Genomic DNA, 24,000 nt, shown 5'->3' on the forward strand with positions numbered 1-24,000 from the left:
CTATGCGCACGTTCATGCATGCTTATACAATGCAGAAATGCAAAATTATATGCATATATATATATATATATATATATATATATATATATATATATATATATATATATATATATAAATATATATATATATATATTTATACTATATATATATATATATATATATATATATATATATATATATATATATATATATATATATGTATGTGTGTATGTATATATATATATATATATGTGTGTGTGGGTGTGTGTGTGTGTATATACTTGCAACTAGGCACATGTACATGCAAGCTTATACAATTCAGAAATGAATAATTATATGTATATATGTGTATATGCATACTAGCAACTAAGCACACGCAAGTTTATACAATGGAGAAATGCATTATATGCATACGTATATATGTGTATATGTATACGCATACTTGCAACTATGCACAAGTACATACTACAAGCTTATAAAATGCAGAAAAGCATAATTATACACACACACACATATACATATATATATATATATATATATATATATACGTATGTATATATATTATATATATATATATATATATTATACACACACTATATGAATAAGATTAAAGGACATTTGTAAAACAAAGTAACACCATACCACTAAGCTCACAATGATGAAGGATGACAAATCTGCCAACAGGAATACTCAATGCCAATCAAAATTCGGACGAGTGCTAAAATCACTTGCAATAACTACAGTTAAGAGACTCACGTATCACGCTACTAAGACCATGTGCATTTGAACAACAGCAAAGGCGTTTGTTGACGACATGTCCTTCAATCAAAGAAAGTGAAGAGGTTCTCTTCCCCTAAAAATATTCCCAGAACGATTGGCTGATTGGCTATGGCTGATTTCAATCACACACACACTCAAAGAGAGAGAGAGAGAGAGAGAGAGAGAGAGAGAGACACGATGAATTATATTTACTAACAGGACCTCATTGAAACTGGATATCTAACGGAATGTATTGAAAAAAAAAAATGTATAAAAATGAATTACATACAAATGAAACATAATAAAGAAATATCTATAAAAATAACACGTGTAAAAATGAAAGACATAAAAATGACGCAATCGCTGACTCGGCTTTCCACTCCATGTGACGTCATCAAAACACGAGAACTTTAACGCTCACGCCCCATACTACGCCCATATCGACCGCTCGCGTATTGGGCGTACAGCTTGTCACGAATGGGCCACTCGCCCATCTTGCAAGAAGCATCTCTCTCTCTCTCTCTCTCTCTCTCTCTCTCTCTCTCTCAGACAAAATTCTGGCAAAATTCACACAAAAAAGGGTAGGAGAATCTAAACCTCAATCATATCTTGAAGAAAAAGAGAAAAAAAAAAGTTTTACGGCGCAATCAAGTTTTCCGTACAGCGCATAATAATAGTGTATAAAACTCCCAACCGCGGCCCATGAAACATTCTGCCACGGTCCGGTGGTGCAATGGCACCTGAGCCGTGCCAGACGCACGATCATGGCTAACTTTAACCTTAAATAAAATAAAAACTACTGAGGCTAGAGGGCTGCAATTTGGTATGTTTGATGACAGGAGGGTGGACGATCAACGTACCAATTTGCAGCCCTCTAGCCTCAGTAGTTTTTCAGATTTGAGGGCGGACTGACAGACAAAGCCATCTAAACGGCCTTCTTCTTTTACAGAAAGCTAATAAAAGGTCCCAGGCCGCCCATCCTCCACAACAGCACAAACGACGCGTGAAGCCTGGTTAGTGGCCGACGGGAACATTGCACAAATTTCCCAATGAATATGCACTGCCAACCACTTCCTTGTAGCTGGCTCTAGTCAGACTTGGGGTTACAAAAGCGCTCTCATTCCCACACTTTCTCCTGAGGTAAGGAAACAGTACACATTGCTTTTTTTTCTTTATATATTAAAAGTGATCATTGATACGTTATGCAAATCTTGTATCGGATGTGAGCACTGACCGGCGTTAGAGAGAGAGAGAGAGAGAGAGAGAGAGAGAGAGAAGAGAGGAGAGAGAGAGAGGGAACTTTTTGTGACAATTAATACGTCATATCGTATATATATATATATTATATATATATATATATATATATATATATGTGTGGGGGTGTGTGTGGTTGTGGTGGTGTTGTGTGTGTTGGAGTGTATATGTTTGTGTGTACTATACATGTATATATATACATATATAACGTTCAAAATAACAGAATGGCAAATACCTCTCCAAACAAAAAACAAAACAAAACAGAAAAAACTGAAAAACCTAAAACAACACTAACTTATACAACAAAAAATAAAACGACAATAAGCAAATAAGTCCAGTACTAATAATAAATTCAAATTCTATTCAACAGTATATTAACAGACCCTCTCAAATGAACCTCACCCTACGTTAAAAATAACCCTCTTTAAAAAAAAATCCCCATGAAAAGAAAAGAAAAGAAAAAACAAGTACTCCAGAGAAGTGCAGTGCTAATGACATTATTCAATTGGTCTCGTAGGACGCGGTAGGCCTAAGGAGTGAATCACAAAGTTTCGCTTCAAGCCGCGAGAGTGGTTCCATTAAGCACTCCCCCCTCGGGGTCCGAAGATTTCTTCAAATAAAATCACAAAAGAACAAAAGAAATCTTTAAGAAACTTAGTAGGAAATCTTCCTTTAAATATAAATCTCAAAAAGAGTTTTAGTACTAGACTAATGGGTTCGTTAGGAAAACATACAAGGAAATGACGCACGCACGGAAAAAAAAAACTAATACAATAAACAAAAGTTAAAAGCCCCATAGCATACTTCCGCAACTGCTCTCTCTCTCTCTTCTCTCTCTCTCTCTCTCTCTCTCTCTCTCTCTCTCAGTCGGTTGGAATTTGTTATTAAGAATGTGATTATTTTCTGTTTTCTTTTTCTAAATCAGTTGTGATTTACAAGGAAGACGGTACTTTCTCTCTCTCTCTCTCTCTCTCTCTCTCTCTCTCTCTCTCTCTCTCTCTCTCTCTCTCTCTCACAGTCGGTTGGGAATTTGTTATTAAGAATGTGATCATTTTCTGTTTTCTCTCTAAATCTTCTTCAGTCAAATTGTGAATTTATAAGAGTGGTACTGGGGGAGGCTCTCTCTCTCTCCTCTCTCTCTCTCTCTCTCTCTCTGGCAAACCCTATGATTATTCCTACCAGACGTTTTCAATATATATTCAGTTTCCAACCTAGCAGTCCCGAAAAGAACCCAGACTTCTCAGCACATCGTTCTGACGATATGAATGACTGGTCCCATTACGAGAGAGAGAGAGAGAGAGAGAGAGAGAGAGAGAGATGGCTTAGGCGTATTGAGAGACGTGGACATTTGTGATTCCACACAGAATGATATATAATTCGAGAAAAGTTTCGAGACAATTGTCAAGCTATAATTTAAGACAACATCAATATTAACGAAGTGGAAAAAATGCTCCGAAGTTCCTTAGGCGCAGTGGAGTTTTCGGTACAGCGTATAATGCTGTATGAAGCTCTCAGCCACGGCCCATGAAAATCCCAGCAGCAAAACATGAAACATTCAGTCACGGCCAGGTGGTGGCATATGTTGTTGGCACCCTAGCGTTGCCAGACGCGCGATCATACTAACTTTAACGTTCAATACAATAAAAACTACTGGGGCTAGAGGGCTGCAATTTGGCATGTTAAATAGTTGGAAGGTGGATGACCAACATACCAATTTGCAGCCCTCTAGCCACATTAGTTTTTAAGATCTGAGGGCGGACAGAAACTGTGCAAACGGACAGACTTCCTGAAATAGATGACGGTCCTTCCATAACAAAGTTACCATTTCATTATGGAGGAAAGAATCATTCATAAAATACAAACTATAACAATAAAGACGATGATCACATAATACGTAACATAACGGTCATGTTCATATCAAAATTAACGAATATACAGGCTTGGGGCTTATTTTGTATAGAAGTTTCTGTACTCTTGGGTACAGAATAAAAGCCAGTAATAAAGAGAATAGATTAACTTCTACACAAAATAAACGCAGCTGAAATAGCCATTATTTTCAATAAAAATTGTGTTAACGAAGGTCTTCTTCATGCATATAATAATTAATAATAATAACATTCAAAGTAACTCAATAGTTGCACAGACTACATGTTGCAATTCAACCTCATTATACGACGATTCCGAACGACCTACTATTGATTGATCGGACGCACGAAGCTGTCGTCACACAACTATGGCCGTATAAACGCTACCAGGTATTAATTCAGCAACACATCTACGGAAGACCTTTACAGTTATACGGGGACTTATTGAAAATAACGGTCAAACGTCATCTAATACGGTACACCGGTGATTTTGACACACCTCGCCCACAATTTCTCACTTATATAGGCTACGTTTACCATGACGCCCACACGCCCATGATTACCGTATACGTTATCTGCTAAAGACAGCCTACGCCCACGATGAAGACGTTGAAATGGAGAGAGAAAAAAAAGGTGGGCTTTCACTTCTCCGTGGAGAGAGAGAGAGAGAGAGAGAGAGAGAGAGAGAGAGAGAGAGAGAGAGAGAGAGAGAGAGAGATAGTTACAAGGATTAGGATGTCTCAAAGACTTATTAGGCTATCCTAGGAGAGCGAGAGAGAGCACCTTAATTACAAGATAACGATTCCGAATGATTCAGAGAGAGAGAGAGAGAGAGAGAGAGAGAGAGAGAGAGAGAGAGAGAGAGAGAGAGACTCCAATCCTATCACCGGGGAAGAGAAAAGCGAATGAAATCGTAATGCGTCTGTCTCTAATTCCAAAGGCCGCTTCCGAAATGGAGGGGAAAGGGAACAAAGGAGGAACTGCGAACATTTAAAAGAGGTCCTAGGAATGGAAGGGGGAGGAGGGGGGTAGAGAGAGAAAGAGGGGCTGGAATAAGAGGATAAATCTCAGTAATTGTGGGGGAGGGGGGGGGGCAGTGGCAACGAGGAGGCTGATGAATTGTGCATAAAGAAAAAGGCGACAGTTTGATGACTTTCCACATAGCAACTGTTTGGCATACCTAAAACACTCTCTCTCTCTCTCTCTCTCTCTCTCTCTCTCTCTCTCTCTCTCTCTCTCTCTCTCTCAAATCGGATTACCCCAAGATACACTCTCTATAGACAGAGAGGGGTCCACATGCAAATCATGAAACCCGTTTTCAGAGACGCCGTAGCCCCCCCTACAAACTTTTTCGTGATGACGTCACAAATCGGATTGGAAGGAAGTGTCGAAGTTTCGGGAACTTTGAAACGTCGCCGCTGTTGTCGAAATGAAATTCATTCACACCCCGTAATCTCTCTCTCTCTTTGCCATTTAAAGTAATATGAAGTCGTGATTCTTCGTCAAACGCTTGCAGCGACTGTAAGACAAAAATTCTCTCTCTCTCTCTCTCTCTCTCTCTCTCTCTCTCTCTCTCTCGAAATTTACCATTTAACGTCAAATGCTTAAATGTAAGAGAAAAACTCTCTCTCCTTCCTCTCCTCTGCTTCTCTCCCTCTCTCTCTCTCTCTCTCTCTCTCTCTCTCTCTCTCTCTCTCTCTCTCTCTCTCTCTCTCTCGTGAAATTTACCATCTAACGTCAAATGCTTAACTGTAAGAGAAAAATCCTCCTCTCTCTCTCTCTCTCTCTCTCAATATTCTATTCCTACTGAAGAAGCTAAGGTACTACATGATGATCCCCATAGCAACTCGTCAACTACGAAATACATATAAAATTTTATATCTATATCACGATATGGTTACGTTATCAATAAACGCATCAGAAATGACTAATGCGCTTCATACTCTACTTCGCTGGAAGTGTCACCACCCATCTTACAGCTACAGTATCACCAGTACCCCGCCCCTGTGAGTATTATACTAAATACGTCAACAGAACTTGGCTCAAAATTATTATGGGCAATGTGATCAAGTTACGCGAGCACGACATATAATTTCACTATTATTAAAAAAATTCCAGCAGCAACGTTGCGAAAGAAACCCGATGAGAACGCATATGTAGGTTGGTACTAAGTCTGGTTTTGAATGATTTCAATTCGTATATTTTTAGGACTGGGTATTTGGTATCGCATCTACTTTTATTCGGATTGGATAAATACCCTCGCGTTCAGTTGTGACAAGACCTTCAACCTTTCTGTATATGTAATGTTTATTTATATGTGTATATATACACAGTGTACATGTATGTGTATTTAATTATATATATATATATATATATATATATATATATATATATATATATATATATATAATATATATATATATATTCCTGCTCTGCAACTGACGAATTTTGATAGATATGAACTGAATATGTAATAAAGAATTTAGGCCAAAGGCCAAGGTCTGGGACCTATGAGGTCATTCAGCGCTGAAACGGATATTGACAGTAAAATGTTTGAAAAATGTGTAACAGGAAGAAAACCTCAAAGCAGCTGCACTATGAAACAAGTGTTAGAGGAGGGTGGATAGCGAGATGGAAGAAGGAGAATATGATGCATGATCGCAGATGATGGTGAAGACCAATAACAAACAGCGACCTCAGCTGGGAAAAGATGATGATAGAGAAGATTATTTTGAAATTGGTGATATTTCCTATAACCTTCAGGTACTTCCTTCTAATGAACACCTTAATATTCTTTGGAAGCTTGAATATCAAGACAATGGCCCGGGCTTGTTTCATATGAATAGGGCTCGCCTTCTAAATAATAACAACATAAATACTGCTAAAGAGGACAGAATTAAGCGAGTGGATTTTATATAGTTTTTTTTTTCTATTTTTCTAACAATTCGCTTCTCAGGCTCAGCGATGTTTCTGAGTAACTGGCCAGTATTCATATTGGGAATTTTCCAAAAATTATAAATGCTGAAGATAATCTTTTATTGTATTAGAACAGGATCTCAGGTCCAGGTCAAGCAGGGGTCGTCGTCAGTGCTTGACCTGGACCTGATATATCCTGTTATAATAAAATAAAAGATTACTTTCGGCATTTATCATTTTTTGAAAATTCCCAATATGAATACTGGCCAGTGACTCAGAAACATCGCTGATCCTGAGAAGCGAATTGTAAGAAAAATAGAAAAAAATACAATATATAAAATCAACTCGTTTAATTCTGCCATTCTTTTTAACAGCATTTGCCTAAAAGTGTCTTCTATAAAAATAACATAAATCATAATAATTATATAATAATAATAATAATAATAATATAAACACTGACCGAAAAGCAAGTTGGTGGGACCTTCTATCATCGCTTAGAATCGGCACGAAAATCAGGCAGTCCAAGGATATCTTAATGAGAAAAAGAACAAATGACAAATGGAAGAACTAAAACAAAATTTTTTAGTTAACATAATTATTTCTATTCACCTCAGAGTAATCTGACATTCCTAGACCGGTACAATTCTCATTTCACCGATAAAACGAAAGAGAGAGAGAGAGAGAGAGAGAGAGAGAGAGAGAACGTTTCTAATACACGTCCCAAATTATTGAATAGGGCAGAATACCTTCTAATGGGAGCTCCCCCCCCCCACCCCCCCCCCCCCCCCCACCCCCCACCCCCGCCCACTTTCTTCTTTGAAGAGGATGTCTTATAACAGTTATAACTTCAACCATTTCTCCCTCGAGAAATAATCATCAATATTAAACAACTAATTTTGACGTAAATAATGACGCCGTCTAAAATTTTTAGGAAAACAAACCTACCTGGGTTAAAGCAGCCATCTTTCTTAAGCATATCGACTATAAAATTTGTTTGTTTGTATGGCGTTTTTACGTTGCATGGAACCAGTGGTTATTCAGCAACGGGACCAACGGCTTTACGAGACTTCCGAACCACGTTGAGTATAAAATTGGTTGAACGTGAAAGACTTGCGATTTGAAAGACTTGCCTCCAATCGCTGCGCAATACGCAATCTCGGGATATTCTTCTGCGCAACATTACCGGAAAGAGAACGAAGCGACGCCAAATTGCGAGAATACATATTTGCTCATTAATCTCAATAAGATGACTGACGTGGGAACCAACACGCGGTGACGCCATTATCGAGCACATTCATCGCAAGAGCCCGTTGCAAAACAAACTCTAGATATAGGGGTCGGTGCGGAAGGAAGGAAGGAAGGAAGGATGGAAGGAAGAAGAAAGGATGGATGGAAAGACCAGCTGCCGAAATTTGAGACTCCAATAATCAGAAATAAAAGACGGTCGCCTAAGCAACACGGGACGTACCCGGCGTTCATGAGCGACACGCGGACACCTGTTCCATGGACTATTTCCGACTGCAAGATTCCGCTATTTTTTTTTTCAATATTACTTTATTATAATTAATATCATTACGATTACTGCTTTAAACTAAAAAAGATGTATCCATAAGAACAAACCTAAATTGTCTCAACGTTTTAAATTTTTCCACGGAATTTAATTCCCCCACCAAATAAATAAATATACATATATAAATCTATTATAAGATATTATATATTTTTAATTTATTAATTTGATTGCCACAGGAAAAAATGACAGTAAGATAGTCAATACCAAAGTGTTTTCGCCTTTATTCAGGCAATTTTTCTTTTTCTTTTTTTCTTTTTTTTCTTTTTTTTTTCTTTTTTTTTTGCCTCGACAATGCCTGAATAAAGGCGAAAGCGCTTGGTGTTAAGTGTCTTACTATCATTTTCCTGTGGTATTCGCTTAGACAATGAAGTCACCTGCATTTCCTGTGATTTTTTAATACATACTATACGTGTATATATTATATATATATATATATATAGATATATATATATATATAAAAAAAAATATAATAAATATATGTGTATATATATATAAATATATATTATAATATATATATATATATTATATAATATATATACAGAGAGAGAGAGAGAGAGAGCAGAGAGAGAGAGAGAGAGAGATTCACTCACGACCTCTTTCCAGCAAACACAAGCAACGTGGAAAGAGACATAAACAGTCGCATTCCGACGACTGCTAAAACATAGAAAATCTAACGAACGTCGCGTTTCCTGCCATTGTCTCTCAATGGCCTTTTCAATGGAGCTATTCCTTCAACACCTCCATTCTAAGCTTCTGTCCCATTGTCTTCACACTACTATAAATACATTAATTTTTTCCCCGCCGGGTTTCTTTCAACTGTGGGTGGTGCGTAAGTCTGTCAATTCTCCATTGTTGCTAACCCTTCTCGTTAGCGAGGTTCTATAAGTACGAACTTTATGGTCAGGCGTTATTGCTTTACATTTTTATAAAGATGCTTTTAATCACAGGGAGCTTGTTTTGCAGCAATAATAATAATAATAATAATAATAATAATAATAATAATAATAATAATAATAATAATAATAATAATAATATAAACAGAATTTATAAGCAAGAGATAAACCATTTACTAGTTATATAAATAAGTAAATGGTTGATCTCTTGTATATAAATAAATATTATAATTATTATATTATTATTATTATTATTATTATTATTATATATATATATAATGTATCATCATTATATTATATAAATAAGTCAAGCGTTATTGCTTTACATTTTAATAAAGCTGCTTTCAATCACAGGAAGATTTTTTGAGTAATAATAATAATAATAATTACAAGAGTAATAATAATAATAATAATAATCATAATAAATAATACAGCAAGCACATGGTACTTTTGAGATGCTATTCCAATTTCTATAATACTAATTTTAAGTTTTTTTTATTTTCATCAATGTAAAAATACTAATTTATCTTCCTATGGCAGTAGTTCGAAGTCTCTTTTTGAGAGAGAGAGAGAGAGAGAGAGAGAGAGAGAGAGAGAGAGAGAGAGAGAGAGAGAGTTGAAAGTAAATAAAGTTAAATTGAGAGATAGAGCAGACCAAGAGAGAGAGAGAGATACAGACAGAGAGAGAGAGGTGGCAGAAAAGGGGGTAAGAATAAAGTTTATTTTGAGAGAGAGAGAGAGAGAGAGAGAGAGAGAGAGAGTTGAGAGAAGAGACAGAGAGAAGAGGAGGGGGGCCGAAAGTAACTAAAGTCTATTGAGGAGAGGAGAGAGACGAGAGAGAGAGAGAGGAGAGAGAGAGAGCACTCGAACTACAGATAAAGATTCAAAGTGAGAGAGAGAGAGAGAGAGAGAGAGGGCTGGAAAGCATACTAGCTATAGTTAAAAGATTTCACGCGAATCACAGAGAGAGAGAGAGAGAGAGAGAGAGAGAGAGAGAGAGAGAGAGAGAGAGAGCAATTGGACGCAATCACATAACCTCCCAACCAACGCGAGCTGAGAAAGCGAACGAGAGACAAGAGGGAATATTATACGCAACGCCAACACCCTAACTCAACTGCGTATCAATTTCATTGCTCAACATAACGGAATTAGCCTGAGAGAAGAGACGCGACAATGCGCGCGTCTGTGCGCGCTCGCGTAGGCCCGCGGGTGTTTACTATAGTAGATTCACATCAACCGTGCATCTGACGTCTAGGCCAGTCCCTTAAGACGCTCCTGATTGGCTGTTGATAAGCCAATCACAGGGCTGGAAACTCTCAATCTCTCTCAGGAGAGGTGGAACATACATCCTGCCCATGTGAACTCTCTCGAGAGAGAGACTGAGAGTTTCCAGCCCCGTGATTGGCTTATCAGCAGCCAATCAGGAGCGTCGTAAGGGACTGGCCTAGACATCAAATGCACGGGTGATGTGAATCTACTATAGTGTGTGTGAACTACCGCTAATCCAAGAATGCTTGAACAATTTCCTAAGGTAACTCCCTGCTTCTACTTGTCAGGCACTGTAGAATAGACCAGAACATAGAATACATGCCAAAGGCTAAGCGCTGGGACCTATGAGATCATTCAGTGCTGAAAGGGAAACTTTGAGTAGAAAGGTTTGAAAAGCGTAACAGGAGGACAACCTCAAAGCAGTGCGCTATGAACCAATTGGAAGAAAGAGAATATGAACGGAGGTAAAAGGAATGAAAGGGGTTACAGTTATAGTGGCCGAAGGCACGCTGCAAAGAACTTAAAGTATACCTACAGTGCACCGCATGAGGTCCACCGACGGCACAACCCTTCCTTCCCCACTACGGAAGTCAGGTTTGAAACAGTATACAACGAACATTTACGGATTTCGATTCATAAAAGACAAAAGTAATCTGAATAATATGAAAATAAAGCTAATAAAAATGGCATATCCTTCATTACATCTGCAATTATATAAAATAATTAAAACCTAAATAACATTTTATACAAATACAAAATATGTTGACGTCCCTGGCCCGCTCTCACTGCGACGCCAAACAATGAAATCCAAAGTGAGAAAGCCACAAACAAACAATGTAAACGTGGCCGACAACCAAAATCACTGAGCACTTCTTCCTTGTGTATACAAGTGGTCCGAGATCGACCGCCCCAAAAACAAATGCGTTGTGTCCCGACGCGCGTTGCTTGGAGAGAGAGAGAGAGAGAGAGAGAGAGAGAGAGAGAGAGAGAGAGAGAGAGAGAGAGAGGCAACGACAAACTATATTTTAATTTTGGAGAGAGAAAGAGCGAGGCAACGACAAACTATATTTTAATTTTGGAGAGAGAGAGAGAGAGAGAGAGAGAGAGAGAGAGAGAGAGAGAGAGAGAGAGAGAGAGCATCTCTCCTCGGTTCATTCAGTGCTTTTATTTTCACTTTTCCTTTCCTAAACAGCTGTCGGGGATATATATACGCCTTTCGCTTCGATAAAAAAAAAATAAAAACAATGTGCTGTTGTAGTAGTATACATAGCCGACGGGCAAAATGGCAATGAAGCCTTTGTTTACTGACGTTACGGAATATTCTTCATCACAGTGGTATTCGGAGTAGAGAAATATATCCGTATTATTATTGGTATAGCAGTAGAAGGTGTAGAGAGATTAAATTTATAAGTAAAAATTAACTAGAAAGCTGGAAGCTGGCTTCTTCGATTATATATATATATATTATAGGTATATATATATCATTGTATATATCTCTATATATATATAATATATATATATTAACTATATAATATACATACATACATAATTATATATAATATTATAATATATTATATATATATACATATACAGAGAGAGAGAGAGAGGGAGGGAGATATACTTATTGAAATATTACATAAGAGCCGGCTCGCTTTGAAAGTCCTCATCGACTGAACTGACCATATTTAATTTATAAAAAAAAAAATGTTTAAAAAACAATGACTGGAGCAGCGTGAAAGCCAAGAATATACTGTATAAAGGCAAATCGCCAACCACAATATAAAAATTAAAGTTGTAAAGTAAAAGGGAGGTGGGTAGGCGATGGGAATCTGTCTGGTCACAGGCCACCTGTCATAACGATGTCGTCAACCTATTCGAGCTCGCATTCGCTATTATTCCCCTTTAATATGGAGCAAACTATGGCGTAACCCTCTACCTAACCCAGACTAATATCAGCGTAAAGCAAGAGGATGATCTACTTAATAGTCTGTCACAATGTGATGACCACACCTAAGACGATTAGCCAATCTCACAGCTAATCATAAGATTAGCTAACCGCAGTGAAGATGATTATTCGTCTGGCACGTGTAGAATGCGCAGTCGTTATATCATGGAGAGATCGCTTGAGATGCAATGCGATATTTTTTTTTCCCATGGTGCAATGACGGCCGATTGGGTCACTCTACGAAATGGCCAACGATGTGAATAGAAAGATCTAATCGCGGAAACAGGATTAGTAAATGGGATTAGGTAGTCGCACGGAAAAGCTGATAATCGTTTCAGATTATTGCGAGGTGATATCTAAGCGTGGACGGCTTGGAAATGATCACTCGAGGCGTGCTTATAAACGAGAGAGAGAGATGAAGAGAGAGAGAGACGAAGAGAAGATGAGACCTTCATAATTTCAGTTTTAAATTCGTAAAATATTTCTGGAGCTTGGAATACCAGGATGAAGATGGTATTTCTGGATTTTCATTCTCTTTTTAATACTCCACGTGCGCCACCCACCAAAATCTCTCTCTCTCTCTCTCTCTCTCTCTCTCTCTCTCTCCAAAATCAAAATATAGTTTCTTTCTCTCCAAAAATAAAATAGTTTTTCTCTCTTTCTCCAAAATTAGAGGATAGTTTCTCTCTCACTCTCCTCCAAAAATAATAGTTTCTCTCTCTCTCTCTCTCTCTCTCTCTACACACACACACACACAATAACCGGGAGAAAACGTCGACGTGAAGAACATTGAACATGGCGGTATACACGTGCTCGACTTAATCACTTTTACTTTCCACCACCGGTACACGAGATAGTGTGGGACCTTACACCCAGTGTTCATCGTGTACAGCTCATGTTTCTCCGGTAGTAGACGCGCTCTCTCTCTCTCTCTCTCTAACTCTCTGCTACTCTCTCTCGTCTCTCTTCTCTCTCCTCCTCTCTCTCTCTCTCTCTCTCTCTCTCTGCGAAAGTTTCCTCGCCAAATTCATGGGAGAGAGAAAATGAGTAACAGTACTTTATGGCGTGATGAGATTTGACTGATTCCTGAATGAACTGAACGTCTATACTATTGTTAATTTTAGTGTGTGTGTGTGTGTGTATACATGTAAAACAGGCATACACACATACACACACACTCACATATATAATATATATATATATATATATATATATATATATATATATGTGTGTGTGTGTGTGTGTGTGTGTGTGTGTGTACGTATGAGAGAGACCTTACCTTTACCTTACCTTACAGACCTTACAGTTCGTTCGGGTTGCCCCAGGTCCCTCAGTGTGAGGCGCTCTAATGTCTACCAGAGAGTTGCTAGTAACATCTTCCGGTATATTTTGCATCTTCCAATCTTGGATGGTCTGGGATGCAGTTTAGATATTTGTCGAGCTTATTCTTAAACACATCTACGCTCACTCCTGATATATTCCTCAGATGAGCTGGCAACGCATTGAATAGACGCTGCATTATCGATGCTGGTGCGTAGTGGATTAATGTCCTGTGTGCTTTCCTATTTTCCTGGTATAGTTTTGGGCACTATTAATCAACCTCTGCTTGCTCTTCTGATATTTTTAGTTCCATGATATTTTCTGTTATTCCCCTTCTATCTGTTTCCATGCCTGAATTATCATGTAGCGTTCTCTTTCTCCTTTCTAGACTATATAATTTTTAAAGGATTGTAGTCTTTCCCAGTAGTCTAGGTCCTTAACTTCTTCTATTCTAGCTGTAAAGGACCTTTGTACACTCTCTATTTGTGCAATATCCTTTTGATAGTGTGGGTACCATATCATATTGCAATATTCAAGTGGACTTACGAACATATGTTTTATAAAGCATAATCAATGTGTTCAGCTTTCTTGTTTGAAGTGCCGTAACAACATTCCCATTTTGCTTTACATTTTGCCAACAGAATTGCTATTTGATCATTGCATAACATGTTCCTATTCATCATCACACCAAGGTCTTTAACTGCTTCCTTATTTGTGATTGTCTCATTATTAGGTCCCCTATATGCATATAGCTTTCCTTCTCTGTCTCCATAATTTATTGATTCAAATTTATCAGAGTTAAATACCATCCTATTTACCTCTGCCCAATCATATACTTTGTTAAGGTCTCTTTGTAGAGCGTTCCTATCTTCATCACAAGTAATTTCTCTACTTATTCTTGTGTCCTCAGCGAAACTACTCACTACCGAATCCTTAACATTACTGTCTAGTCTTCAATCATAATAACAAACAATATTGCAGCTAGCACCGTACCTTGTGGCACACCGGATATTACCTTGGTTTCATCCGATTTCTCATCGTTTGCAATAACTATCTGTTTTCTGTTGTGTAAAAATTCTTTTAACCATCTTCCTACTTTATCTACGATATTGTGTTTTCTAATTTTCTTTGCTAATATATTATGGTCTACTTTGTCAAAAGCTTTTGCAAAGTCTAGATAGACCACATTATTTTGTTTCATTCCGCTTTTCATATTTTTGAATATGTTCTCACGGTGGACTAACAGTTGGGTTTGTGTACTTTTTCCGGGTACGAAACCGTGTTGTCCTATATTAAACAAATTATTTTTTATTAAATGTTTCATAATATTTTTCTTCATTACCCTTTCATACACTTTCATAATATGTGATGTTAGACTCACAGGCCTATAATTACTTGCCTCTAGTCTTGATCCACTTTTGAAAGTAGGGGTGATATATGCTAATTGGTGCTCATCATAAATCTTGCCTGTATCTACACTTTGTCTTAATAATATTGCAAGTGGCTTTGCGATAGAATGAACTACTTTCTTTAACAAAATAGCAGGGACTCCATCCGGCCCTGCAGCAGCTCCATTTTTAATTTCATTATTGCCTGCACAATATCAGCTTCATTAATTTCTATGTCAGCTAAATATTCACTATTTTCTTCCCTACTTCTATATCATTATCTTCATTATCTATTTCTAGGGGTGAATTCTCATCTTATATCGTTTTCTGCCAGTATGTTTGCCAACCTTTCCTTTTTTTCATTCGGTTAATCTCCCCTCAATTCTCAGAGGGCCTATTTCTATTCTTCTTTTATTCATCTTCTTCGCATATGAGTATAATAGTTTGGGGTTTTGCTTGATATTTAGTAGGGTTTTTTCTTCCAAGTCCCGTTTTTCATTTTCTTTTGATTGTATAATCTTTTGTTCTGCATTTTCTATCTTACTTTTTAGTTCTATAACTTTCCATGCATTTTTTTTCTTTTGCAAGACCTTTTTTCCACTTTCTGATTTTCTGGAACAAGATCCTTCTGTCTCTTGGTATGCATGAATGATGTTTACTTTTCTTCTTCGGTATATATTTTTCCACTATTTTCTCCAATATTTTATATAATATCTCCGTATTTACCCTTTTGTCATCACTTACGAAAATGTTATCCCAATCTTTGTTTAATTCTTCATTAATTTCTGACCATTTTATATTTTTACTGTAGAAGTTGTATTTTCCATATCCTTCCCACTTTTTCATTTCTTGCTTATCTCTATTTTCACTTGCTTTGGAATGAACTGTTAATTCTATGACATTATGGTCTGAAATACTCGCATTATAAACTATTATTTCTTTAACATAATTCATCTCGTTCACAAATACTAGGTCTAAAGTATTTTCCTTTCTTGTTGGCAGGTGATTTATTTGTTGAATGTTGTATTCTAGTAGCATATATAATAGCTTTTCAAATTGCCTCTTATCTTCTGCACTACTATTACTCTCTTTTTTATATGTATAAGTACAACCACAATCTCCTATTCGTTCTTTCCATTCTACGAAAGAAAGTTGAAGTCACCAGATAGGAGAATAGTCCAGTCCTTGTGATTTCTACATATATCATCCAATTTTTCAATTATTAAGTCAAACTCTTTAGTATTAGGAGGTCTATATATTACTATGTTCATCAATTTTTCAGATTCAAATTCTACCGCTATTAGTTCACATTCTGAGTTACTATATTTCTCATATATTTTTCCTTGTTTTTTGTCTTTCCCATATATTGCGGTTCCCCCTTGATTCCTATTTTTTCTATCTGATCTATAAGTTTGGAACCCTTTTATTTGATCATCATTCCAGTCTCTTGGAATACCAGGTTTCACTTATATTCATTATATCTATTTTCTTTTCATTTTGGGTTAGTTCTTCTAAGTACTCTATTTTTCTTTTTCGAGTTACTCGTAACTAAACCCTGCGCATTCATCACTATGATGGTTTGCGTGTTTTCTCCTTCATTTAATAATGGTAGTAATAAGGATTTTCCCATGTCTCTTTCCTGTTCTGGTATGTTGTTCTTTTTTTCATTTCCAGAAATTCTGACATTAAAAAATCCAACTTTTCCATAATATTTGATCTTCCTTCATCATAATTATTCATTTTGTGTCTGAATCTGCAATTTTCTCCGTTTCTGCAATATCCTCTTGCAAAATAAATACAGTTATTATCTCTTGAGTAGAATTTCGGAGCTGATGCTTTGAAATTTTTTGCTGACACCTCTGCATATCTCATGGTGGTTTTGCTTTTCTCTTTTACCTGATATCTTGATTTCTCTCTTTATTTGTTTTTTCTTTCTTATTTTGGATTTTATTACTTGGTTGGTTATTTATTTGATTATGATTCATGACTACAGGGTGCATATATTTGCATTTTTTGTCGAACTTACATCCTTTTCCTTCTTTTAGGTTTTTTTTACATATTTTTGGATGCAGATCTCTGCAATCATCCCCCATATCCATCTAAGTATGCACATTTACCATATATTTCATAGTTTTGACATATCTTAGGATGTTTGTAGTAACATCTTTCTCCAAATCTGCAATTCCCTCTTTTCAAAAGGTTGCAGATTTTGTCTTTCTTGTCTATTTTTTCCTCTTTCCCGTCATTGTGTAGATCTGGGTAGAGCCTCTTCGGGATTTGCTTTTCTGTTGTCATATCGTAATTTATTTCTTCGTAGGTATGCTGGCTTATTGCCTCATATGTAGTATCAATGACGTATCTCTGCATCCATACTTTTATCTTGTTCCTTTGTTTTCCTTATTTTTTCTTGTCATTTCATTTTGTTTACTTCTCTTCCGTTTTCCTCTTCTTCTCTTCTCTTCTTCCTCTTCCTATTCTTCTTCATCCTCAACTATTTGTACATTCAATCCTTGATTTAATAACATTGTCTATCCATGATAGACATGTTGAACAAAAAATTCTTGTATCTTTTCTCAAATCTTGTATTACCTCAGCACACTGTGGATGGGTCGGAATGTTGCATGCAGCACATTTTCTGATTAGGTTTTGTGGATTGACTATGCTATACCAAACCTTACACCAGTTTGCATGCTTTTGGCATTTTCTTTTTTCCCGAATGCATCAAGTTAGGATATTCACAAGAGAGAGAGAGAGAGATAGAAGAGAGAGAGAGAGAGAGAGAGAGAGAGAGAGAGAGAGAGAGAGAGAGACTTATCAATTTCGTTTTCGTTCTCCTAACTGAGTCTGGCAGCTGGCTCCACTGAAGATAAAAATAAAACAATATAAATTCTTGGTCATACTCTCACTCGTGACACAAAAGTATCTCATGAATGGTCAGGCCTAGTGAGTCGAAAATGACTGCAATCGCAGTAAGTGAAAGTGACATGGTAGAAAGAGAATATGAACGGGGGTACAGTAAAAGGAGGCAAAGAGTAAGGGTATATATACATCCTCATTCTAGAAGTACTGATGCAAATATTTCTGTGAACTGCCGCCAATGACATCTACCCCGTGTTTTCACTTTCACAGATCTCCACTAACCTCGTCGTTCTCAACCACTAGGTTCTCCCAGTTACTCAGAGGACGTGCCGATACAGTTCCCCTAAGGTTTCATTTCTCACACTCTTGCTATATGCTTCCATTTATTACTATTATCATTAGGTAGGAAGGCTGTAGCATTATTATTATTATTATTATTATTATTATTATTATTATTATTATTATTATTATTATTATTGACAGTAAAGAAATTCAGATCATAATACAATAATGTGCACACTTCCTTTGGTATGTAATTCCAGTCTATTTGATTTCCAAATATTCCTATTGCTTCACTTCCCTTTAAAAGAATTCCTAACTTATTCAGTTAGTAACATGTACAAATTCGGACCACAGCATCATAAATCCTAGTAAATTATTTCTATACTGTTTTAATATTCATGGGTAAATATATTCAATTGATATCACCAGCTTCAACGCGAAGACAAAAAAAAAATACTATAGGACGAGTCTGTAAAGTAGCGCAGCATTTCCATTCACTAAAACTACGAGGAAGCTTTCATTTATCTTTAAAACTAGACTCTCTCTCTCTCTCTCTCTCTCTCTCTCACAAAGAATGCCAAATCCGTTCATTCCTCAATCCTCACCCGAACGTAACTAATTCTGGACCCACATTCACCAATCTCGATTGTACCATAAGGTCGACGATCCCATTTGTTCCAACCAAGACTTCGACCTTAAGGAAGAAGGAACAGATTGGGAAACGGGCGTACCATTCAAAATTTGTCGTGACTTTCTCCATTTCCCCGGATCACACAACAAAGGCCAGGAGATTTCCAGGCAACAACAGAGCAACAACACCCAAACAACAAAGCTGTTCTACCCCAAAACAACGACACTGCTTCGTGAACGAAGACACAGCAGCCACTCAACCTACTAAGAAACTAGGTCTGTGTGACGAGAGAGAGAGAGAGAGAGAGAGAGAGAGAGAGAGAGAGAGAGAGAGAGTCCTTACGTAGTAAATAAGAAGTAACCATAAAACCTGCTAAAAATTATAGTTCTGTTTCTTAAAAATATTATGTACGTTGTGTGAAATATACACATACAAATAATATATATATATAATATATATATATATATATATATATATATATATATATATATAGATATAGATATCCTAATATATATATTATATCTATAGGGTTTTTATAATTTGTTTATATATACTATATATATTATAATGAATAATATATATATATATATATATAATATATATATATAACACACATATACATATCATATATTTCTATACTTCCATTAATACTCCTAATATTTGAGTCCTTTATAAAAGGTATGCCAAACTGAAATGCTGCAGACACCACCAATATGGTTCATGCTGATGACAGAAAAGTTTACCACCCTCCCCCTCCCCCCCTCCCTAACCAACAGAATGTTTGTTTTGTGAAACATGAATGGCTTCGAGGGCACAGGTTTTAATGGAGGTCGTAACCAAGGTCACAAGGTCACTACTAATCATGGCGACTACTGTAAACTTTTTTTTTATTTTTTATTTTTTACTTTTCTATATATATATATATATATATATATATATATATATATATATATATATATATATATAAATTTTTTTGGGGGGTATGCTTTTTCAGTCAATATGAAGACTTGTCTCTTTAGTTATTGTGAGTTTTGTATAGAATCCATGGATGTGGGGACAATAATTACACAATTCGGTGTACTAATAATATCAATAATAATAATAATGAAGAAAAGTGCACTATAACGGACAGAATCTGAACAGACAAACCATCTTTCTTCATGAACCTCTTAAGAGTAGTACGACTGGAACACACACGACAAGTAACTGACAGAGACAGGAGATAGAGGGAAAATCTATATGTAGGATCCTTGGGAAAAATGAGTTGGTATTTAGAGAGAGAGAGAGAGAGAGAGAGAGAGAGAGAGAGAGAGAGAGAGAGAGAGAGAGAGAGAGAATTTGATTTGTGGGGTTGGTTGGAAGATTTGACTACCTTTAGAAGAGAGAGAGAGAGAGAGAGAGAGAGAGAGAGAGACAGAGAGAGAGAGAGAGAGAGAGAGAGAGGAAGCTGTGGGGGGTAGGAGAGGTTGCAGTTTGGAAGTGGTGGTTAGGGATGACGTGAGAGGCGTAGGACCTCTGGTATATGATTAGCAGTTATCAAAATAGTATCTTTTTTATTTTTTTAATATACGAATATCAGTAACTAAAACCGTGAAAATAACAAACAAGACGGTTTCCAAGACGACAAAAGACGTCAAATCTATATAGCAGGGAAAAGTAACCTCTCAAACTACAGCCATCGAAATCCTCAACAAACAACTAAAAAAAGCCATCGAAAGCCGTCCGTCCGTTCTGGAGAAATCATAAACAAACAAGTCATCGAAATCCGTTCATCCGTTCTGGAGAAATCCTCAACAAACAAAACAAAACCAAACAGCTATCGAAACCCGTCCGTCCGCTCTTGAAAAATCATCAACAAACAAGCCATCGAGATCCGGCCATCCTTTCTGGAGATATCCTCAACAAACAAACTAAAAATTGGCTATCGAAATCGGCCCATCCGTTCAGGATAAATCCCCAACAAACAAAAATAAACGGCCATCGAAGTCCATCCATCCGTTCAGGAGAAATCCCCAACAACCAAAACCATCGAAATCCGTCCGCCCGTTCTGTAAAAAAAAAAAAAAAAAAAAAAAAAAAAAAAAAAAAAAAAAAAAAAAAAAAAAAAAAAAAAAAAAAAAAAATCGCTCCAACCATTCTGGAGCAATCCCCAATAACCAAAACCAAACAGCCATCGAAACCAATCCGTCCGTTCTGGAGCAATCCCCACCAAAACAGATAATTTAACTCTGTCCATCCGCTCTGGAGAAATCCCCAACACCCAAAACCAAACAGCCATCGAAACCGGTGCGCCCGTTCTAGAGCAATCCTTACCTTTTTGGTTTTGGGTTGTCTCTGGAGGTTGCTCCTGCCATTGATGATGACAGCCTCGCCCTCGAAGACGATACCTGAAGGAGGGGGGATGACGCCCGGCCGGGCATCTAGGTAGTCACTGCCCAGGTCGTCCAGGTCATCGCCGTCTGTACTGGAGTCGCGGGGCCCCTCCCAGCCGGGCATGTACACGTACCCAGAACTGAGTTGCTGCAATGCCAGAAAAATAAAAAATATTAGGTCAGTGTTGGAGGCATGATTTGGCTGGTTATATTCATAACAATTAGTTATTTCTTGACAACTATTTTTTAATTATCTATTGCTTGACAATTGCCCATTTCTTGACAATCACCTACTTCTTAATTACCAATCTCTTGACAATTAACTATTTCTTAATTATTATTTATTTCTTGACAATTATCTATCTATTAATTATCTATTAACAATTACCTATTTCCTGACAATTACTTACTTCTCAATAATTATCTATTTCTTGACAAGTTATTTCTTAACAATTAACCATTTCTTAACAGTAGGAAATAGATAATTGTTAAGAAAAAAGAAATAAATAATTTTTTAACAATTATCTATTTCCTAGAACACTTACTTTCTCTCTCTCTCTCTCTCTCTCTCTCTCTCTCTCTCTCTCTCTCTCTCTCTCTCTCATATTGTGTCCCTGTCTATTATATTTTACATACACACACTCACTATATACACATAAAATGCATACATATATGTATGTGTACGTACATGAGAGAGAGGAGAGAGAGAGAGAACTTGCACAGTACTACGTAGAAGTTAATCGTGAACAAACATAGACAACATTTAACCTTGAAAAGCATTCCAGAGATAAAATAAAGTAATCCTATTTTATGGACATTCTACACTTCAAGAGCTTCCCTTGCAGAAACACTAACATTTACAGAAGGATATAAAAAAAAAAACTATGGGGAATTTAGAGTTTCTTCACCCAAAGCAATGAACTGCATCTGATTAAGAGCGAAGCTAAGTCTTCACTGGTAACGGGCTCATTTCTGGTGGCCCGGCCCATCCCATCCCGGCCCGGCCCGGCCCAACCCATCCCGGCACAGCCCGGCCCAACCCATCCCGGCACAGCCCGGCCCAACCTATCCCAGAATGGCCCGGGCCCTGAAACTCTTCAAATACTTATATCTCCAAAAGTACTAAAGATATAAGAAAAATTCTTTCGCCAGATAAAACCTTACTTCTTTAAGTTTTATCCCATATATATATTTTTTAATTATCATAAATTCACATTTAAATTTTTTAATTATAGCATCATAATTTAATCAAATTTCATGATTTCAGCACCAAATTCCATGGTTTTCTAGAATACCAGGCTTAGTTAAACTATGACTTCTCACCTCCACTATAAAGGATATCATTTCACTTTGTATCGTTTATCATATTACAAGCATTTGATGTTGGAAGACTATTTGAAATGCAATGAACGATAACGTTTATTTAGCAGAGAGTTCCGAGATACCTAGTTAATTAACCCTTTGATGTTTCAACTTGAAGCTTCGCGCGTCATCTGCCTTACAGGTTAAACTGCGTGAATGTATGTCATTGTGACAGAGGGGTAAAAATAAGCCGTAATAGGAAGACCTGCAACTATAATGCTGATGTTACGGAATCATTTAATAAGATCTCCGTCAATCACGTAATGTCTATCAAATGGGTAAAGGACGAACGACAAAAGTCGAAAAGTCGAATAGAACAGACAAGGTCATTTTTGTTTTGCGAACCGTGTTTTACGCTGACCAAAATCTCCCCTTCTGCATCTCATATCACGCGTGTTGCGCAAAGAACGAAAAGTAGCTATTGAGAGAGAGAGAGAGAGAGAGAGAGAGAGAGAGAGAGAGAGAGAGAGAGAGAGAGAGAGGGGGGGGGGGGGGGGACCCATGCAACTCTAAGGACGAGCAAAGTCGTAATGAGGTTATATGTAAATTTGACATAACTCTCAGAACCTGATCTAATCATTTAAAACGTAATAGACAAGGACTATAATATCATACATACATTATCAATAAATATAAATATATATATATATATATATATATATATATATATATATACATATATATTATATATATATATATATATATATAAGTAGCGCAAAGAGATTCCGTGGACGAGAACCTCGAAGAACTCAATAGACTAAAGCTTCCTTGACCTAAGCTCTTTATACCTCCATCTCCTCCACCCTTCACCTATCCCACCCCCCCCCAAAGTGAAATACTACAAACAGACCTTCAGACCTTCCCCCAGCAACCCCACCCCCCCATCTCACCAAAACCCGACCCCTCGTTTCGAATCAGCTGACGAAACCTTAGGAGTGCGATGCTAAAAGTGTCAAGACTGTCATGGATGATACCTAAACCACACGTACACACACACAAGAGAGAGAGAGAGAGAGAGAGAAATTTATCCTACAAATCTACAAAAACGTTATTAATATACGGCTATGTCAACATCAATGTAAAATATGGTGATTGTACTGTATATAGCTTCCTGATCTTTAGAGAGAGAGAGAGAGAGAGAGAGAGAGAGAGAGAGAGAGAGAGAGAGAAATTTTATTCTACAAACCTACAAACACTTTATACGGCTAACTATGTCAACATCAATGTAAAATATGGTCGATTATAATGTAATACCTTCCAGTGAAAGTTCCTGATCTTTCGTTGATGGTGACTCCCCACCCGCCAAAACACACACACCCCCCACAAGGGTTTCGGG

At 37.0% G+C, this 24,000-nt stretch overlaps 1 protein-coding gene across 4 annotated transcripts in view; it reads right to left on the minus strand.

Moving 5' to 3' along the window:
* The window catches only part of LOC135213705 (uncharacterized), a 215,365-nt gene that overhangs the window by 40,672 nt on the left and 150,693 nt on the right, over window positions 1–24,000 (minus strand). For all 4 annotated transcript variants that reach the window (XM_064247810.1, XM_064247811.1, XM_064247813.1 and 1 more), the window contains exon 2: window positions 21,244–21,450. In XM_064247810.1, coding sequence (XP_064103880.1) covers window positions 21,244–21,450 — 207 coding nt within the window. The remainder of the gene's footprint in view (window positions 1–21,243; window positions 21,451–24,000) is intronic.

Source organism: Macrobrachium nipponense, chromosome 43 (assembly GCF_015104395.2).
Source record: "Macrobrachium nipponense isolate FS-2020 chromosome 43, ASM1510439v2, whole genome shotgun sequence".
In the NCBI taxonomy this organism is placed as follows: Eukaryota; Metazoa; Arthropoda; class Malacostraca; order Decapoda; family Palaemonidae; genus Macrobrachium; species Macrobrachium nipponense.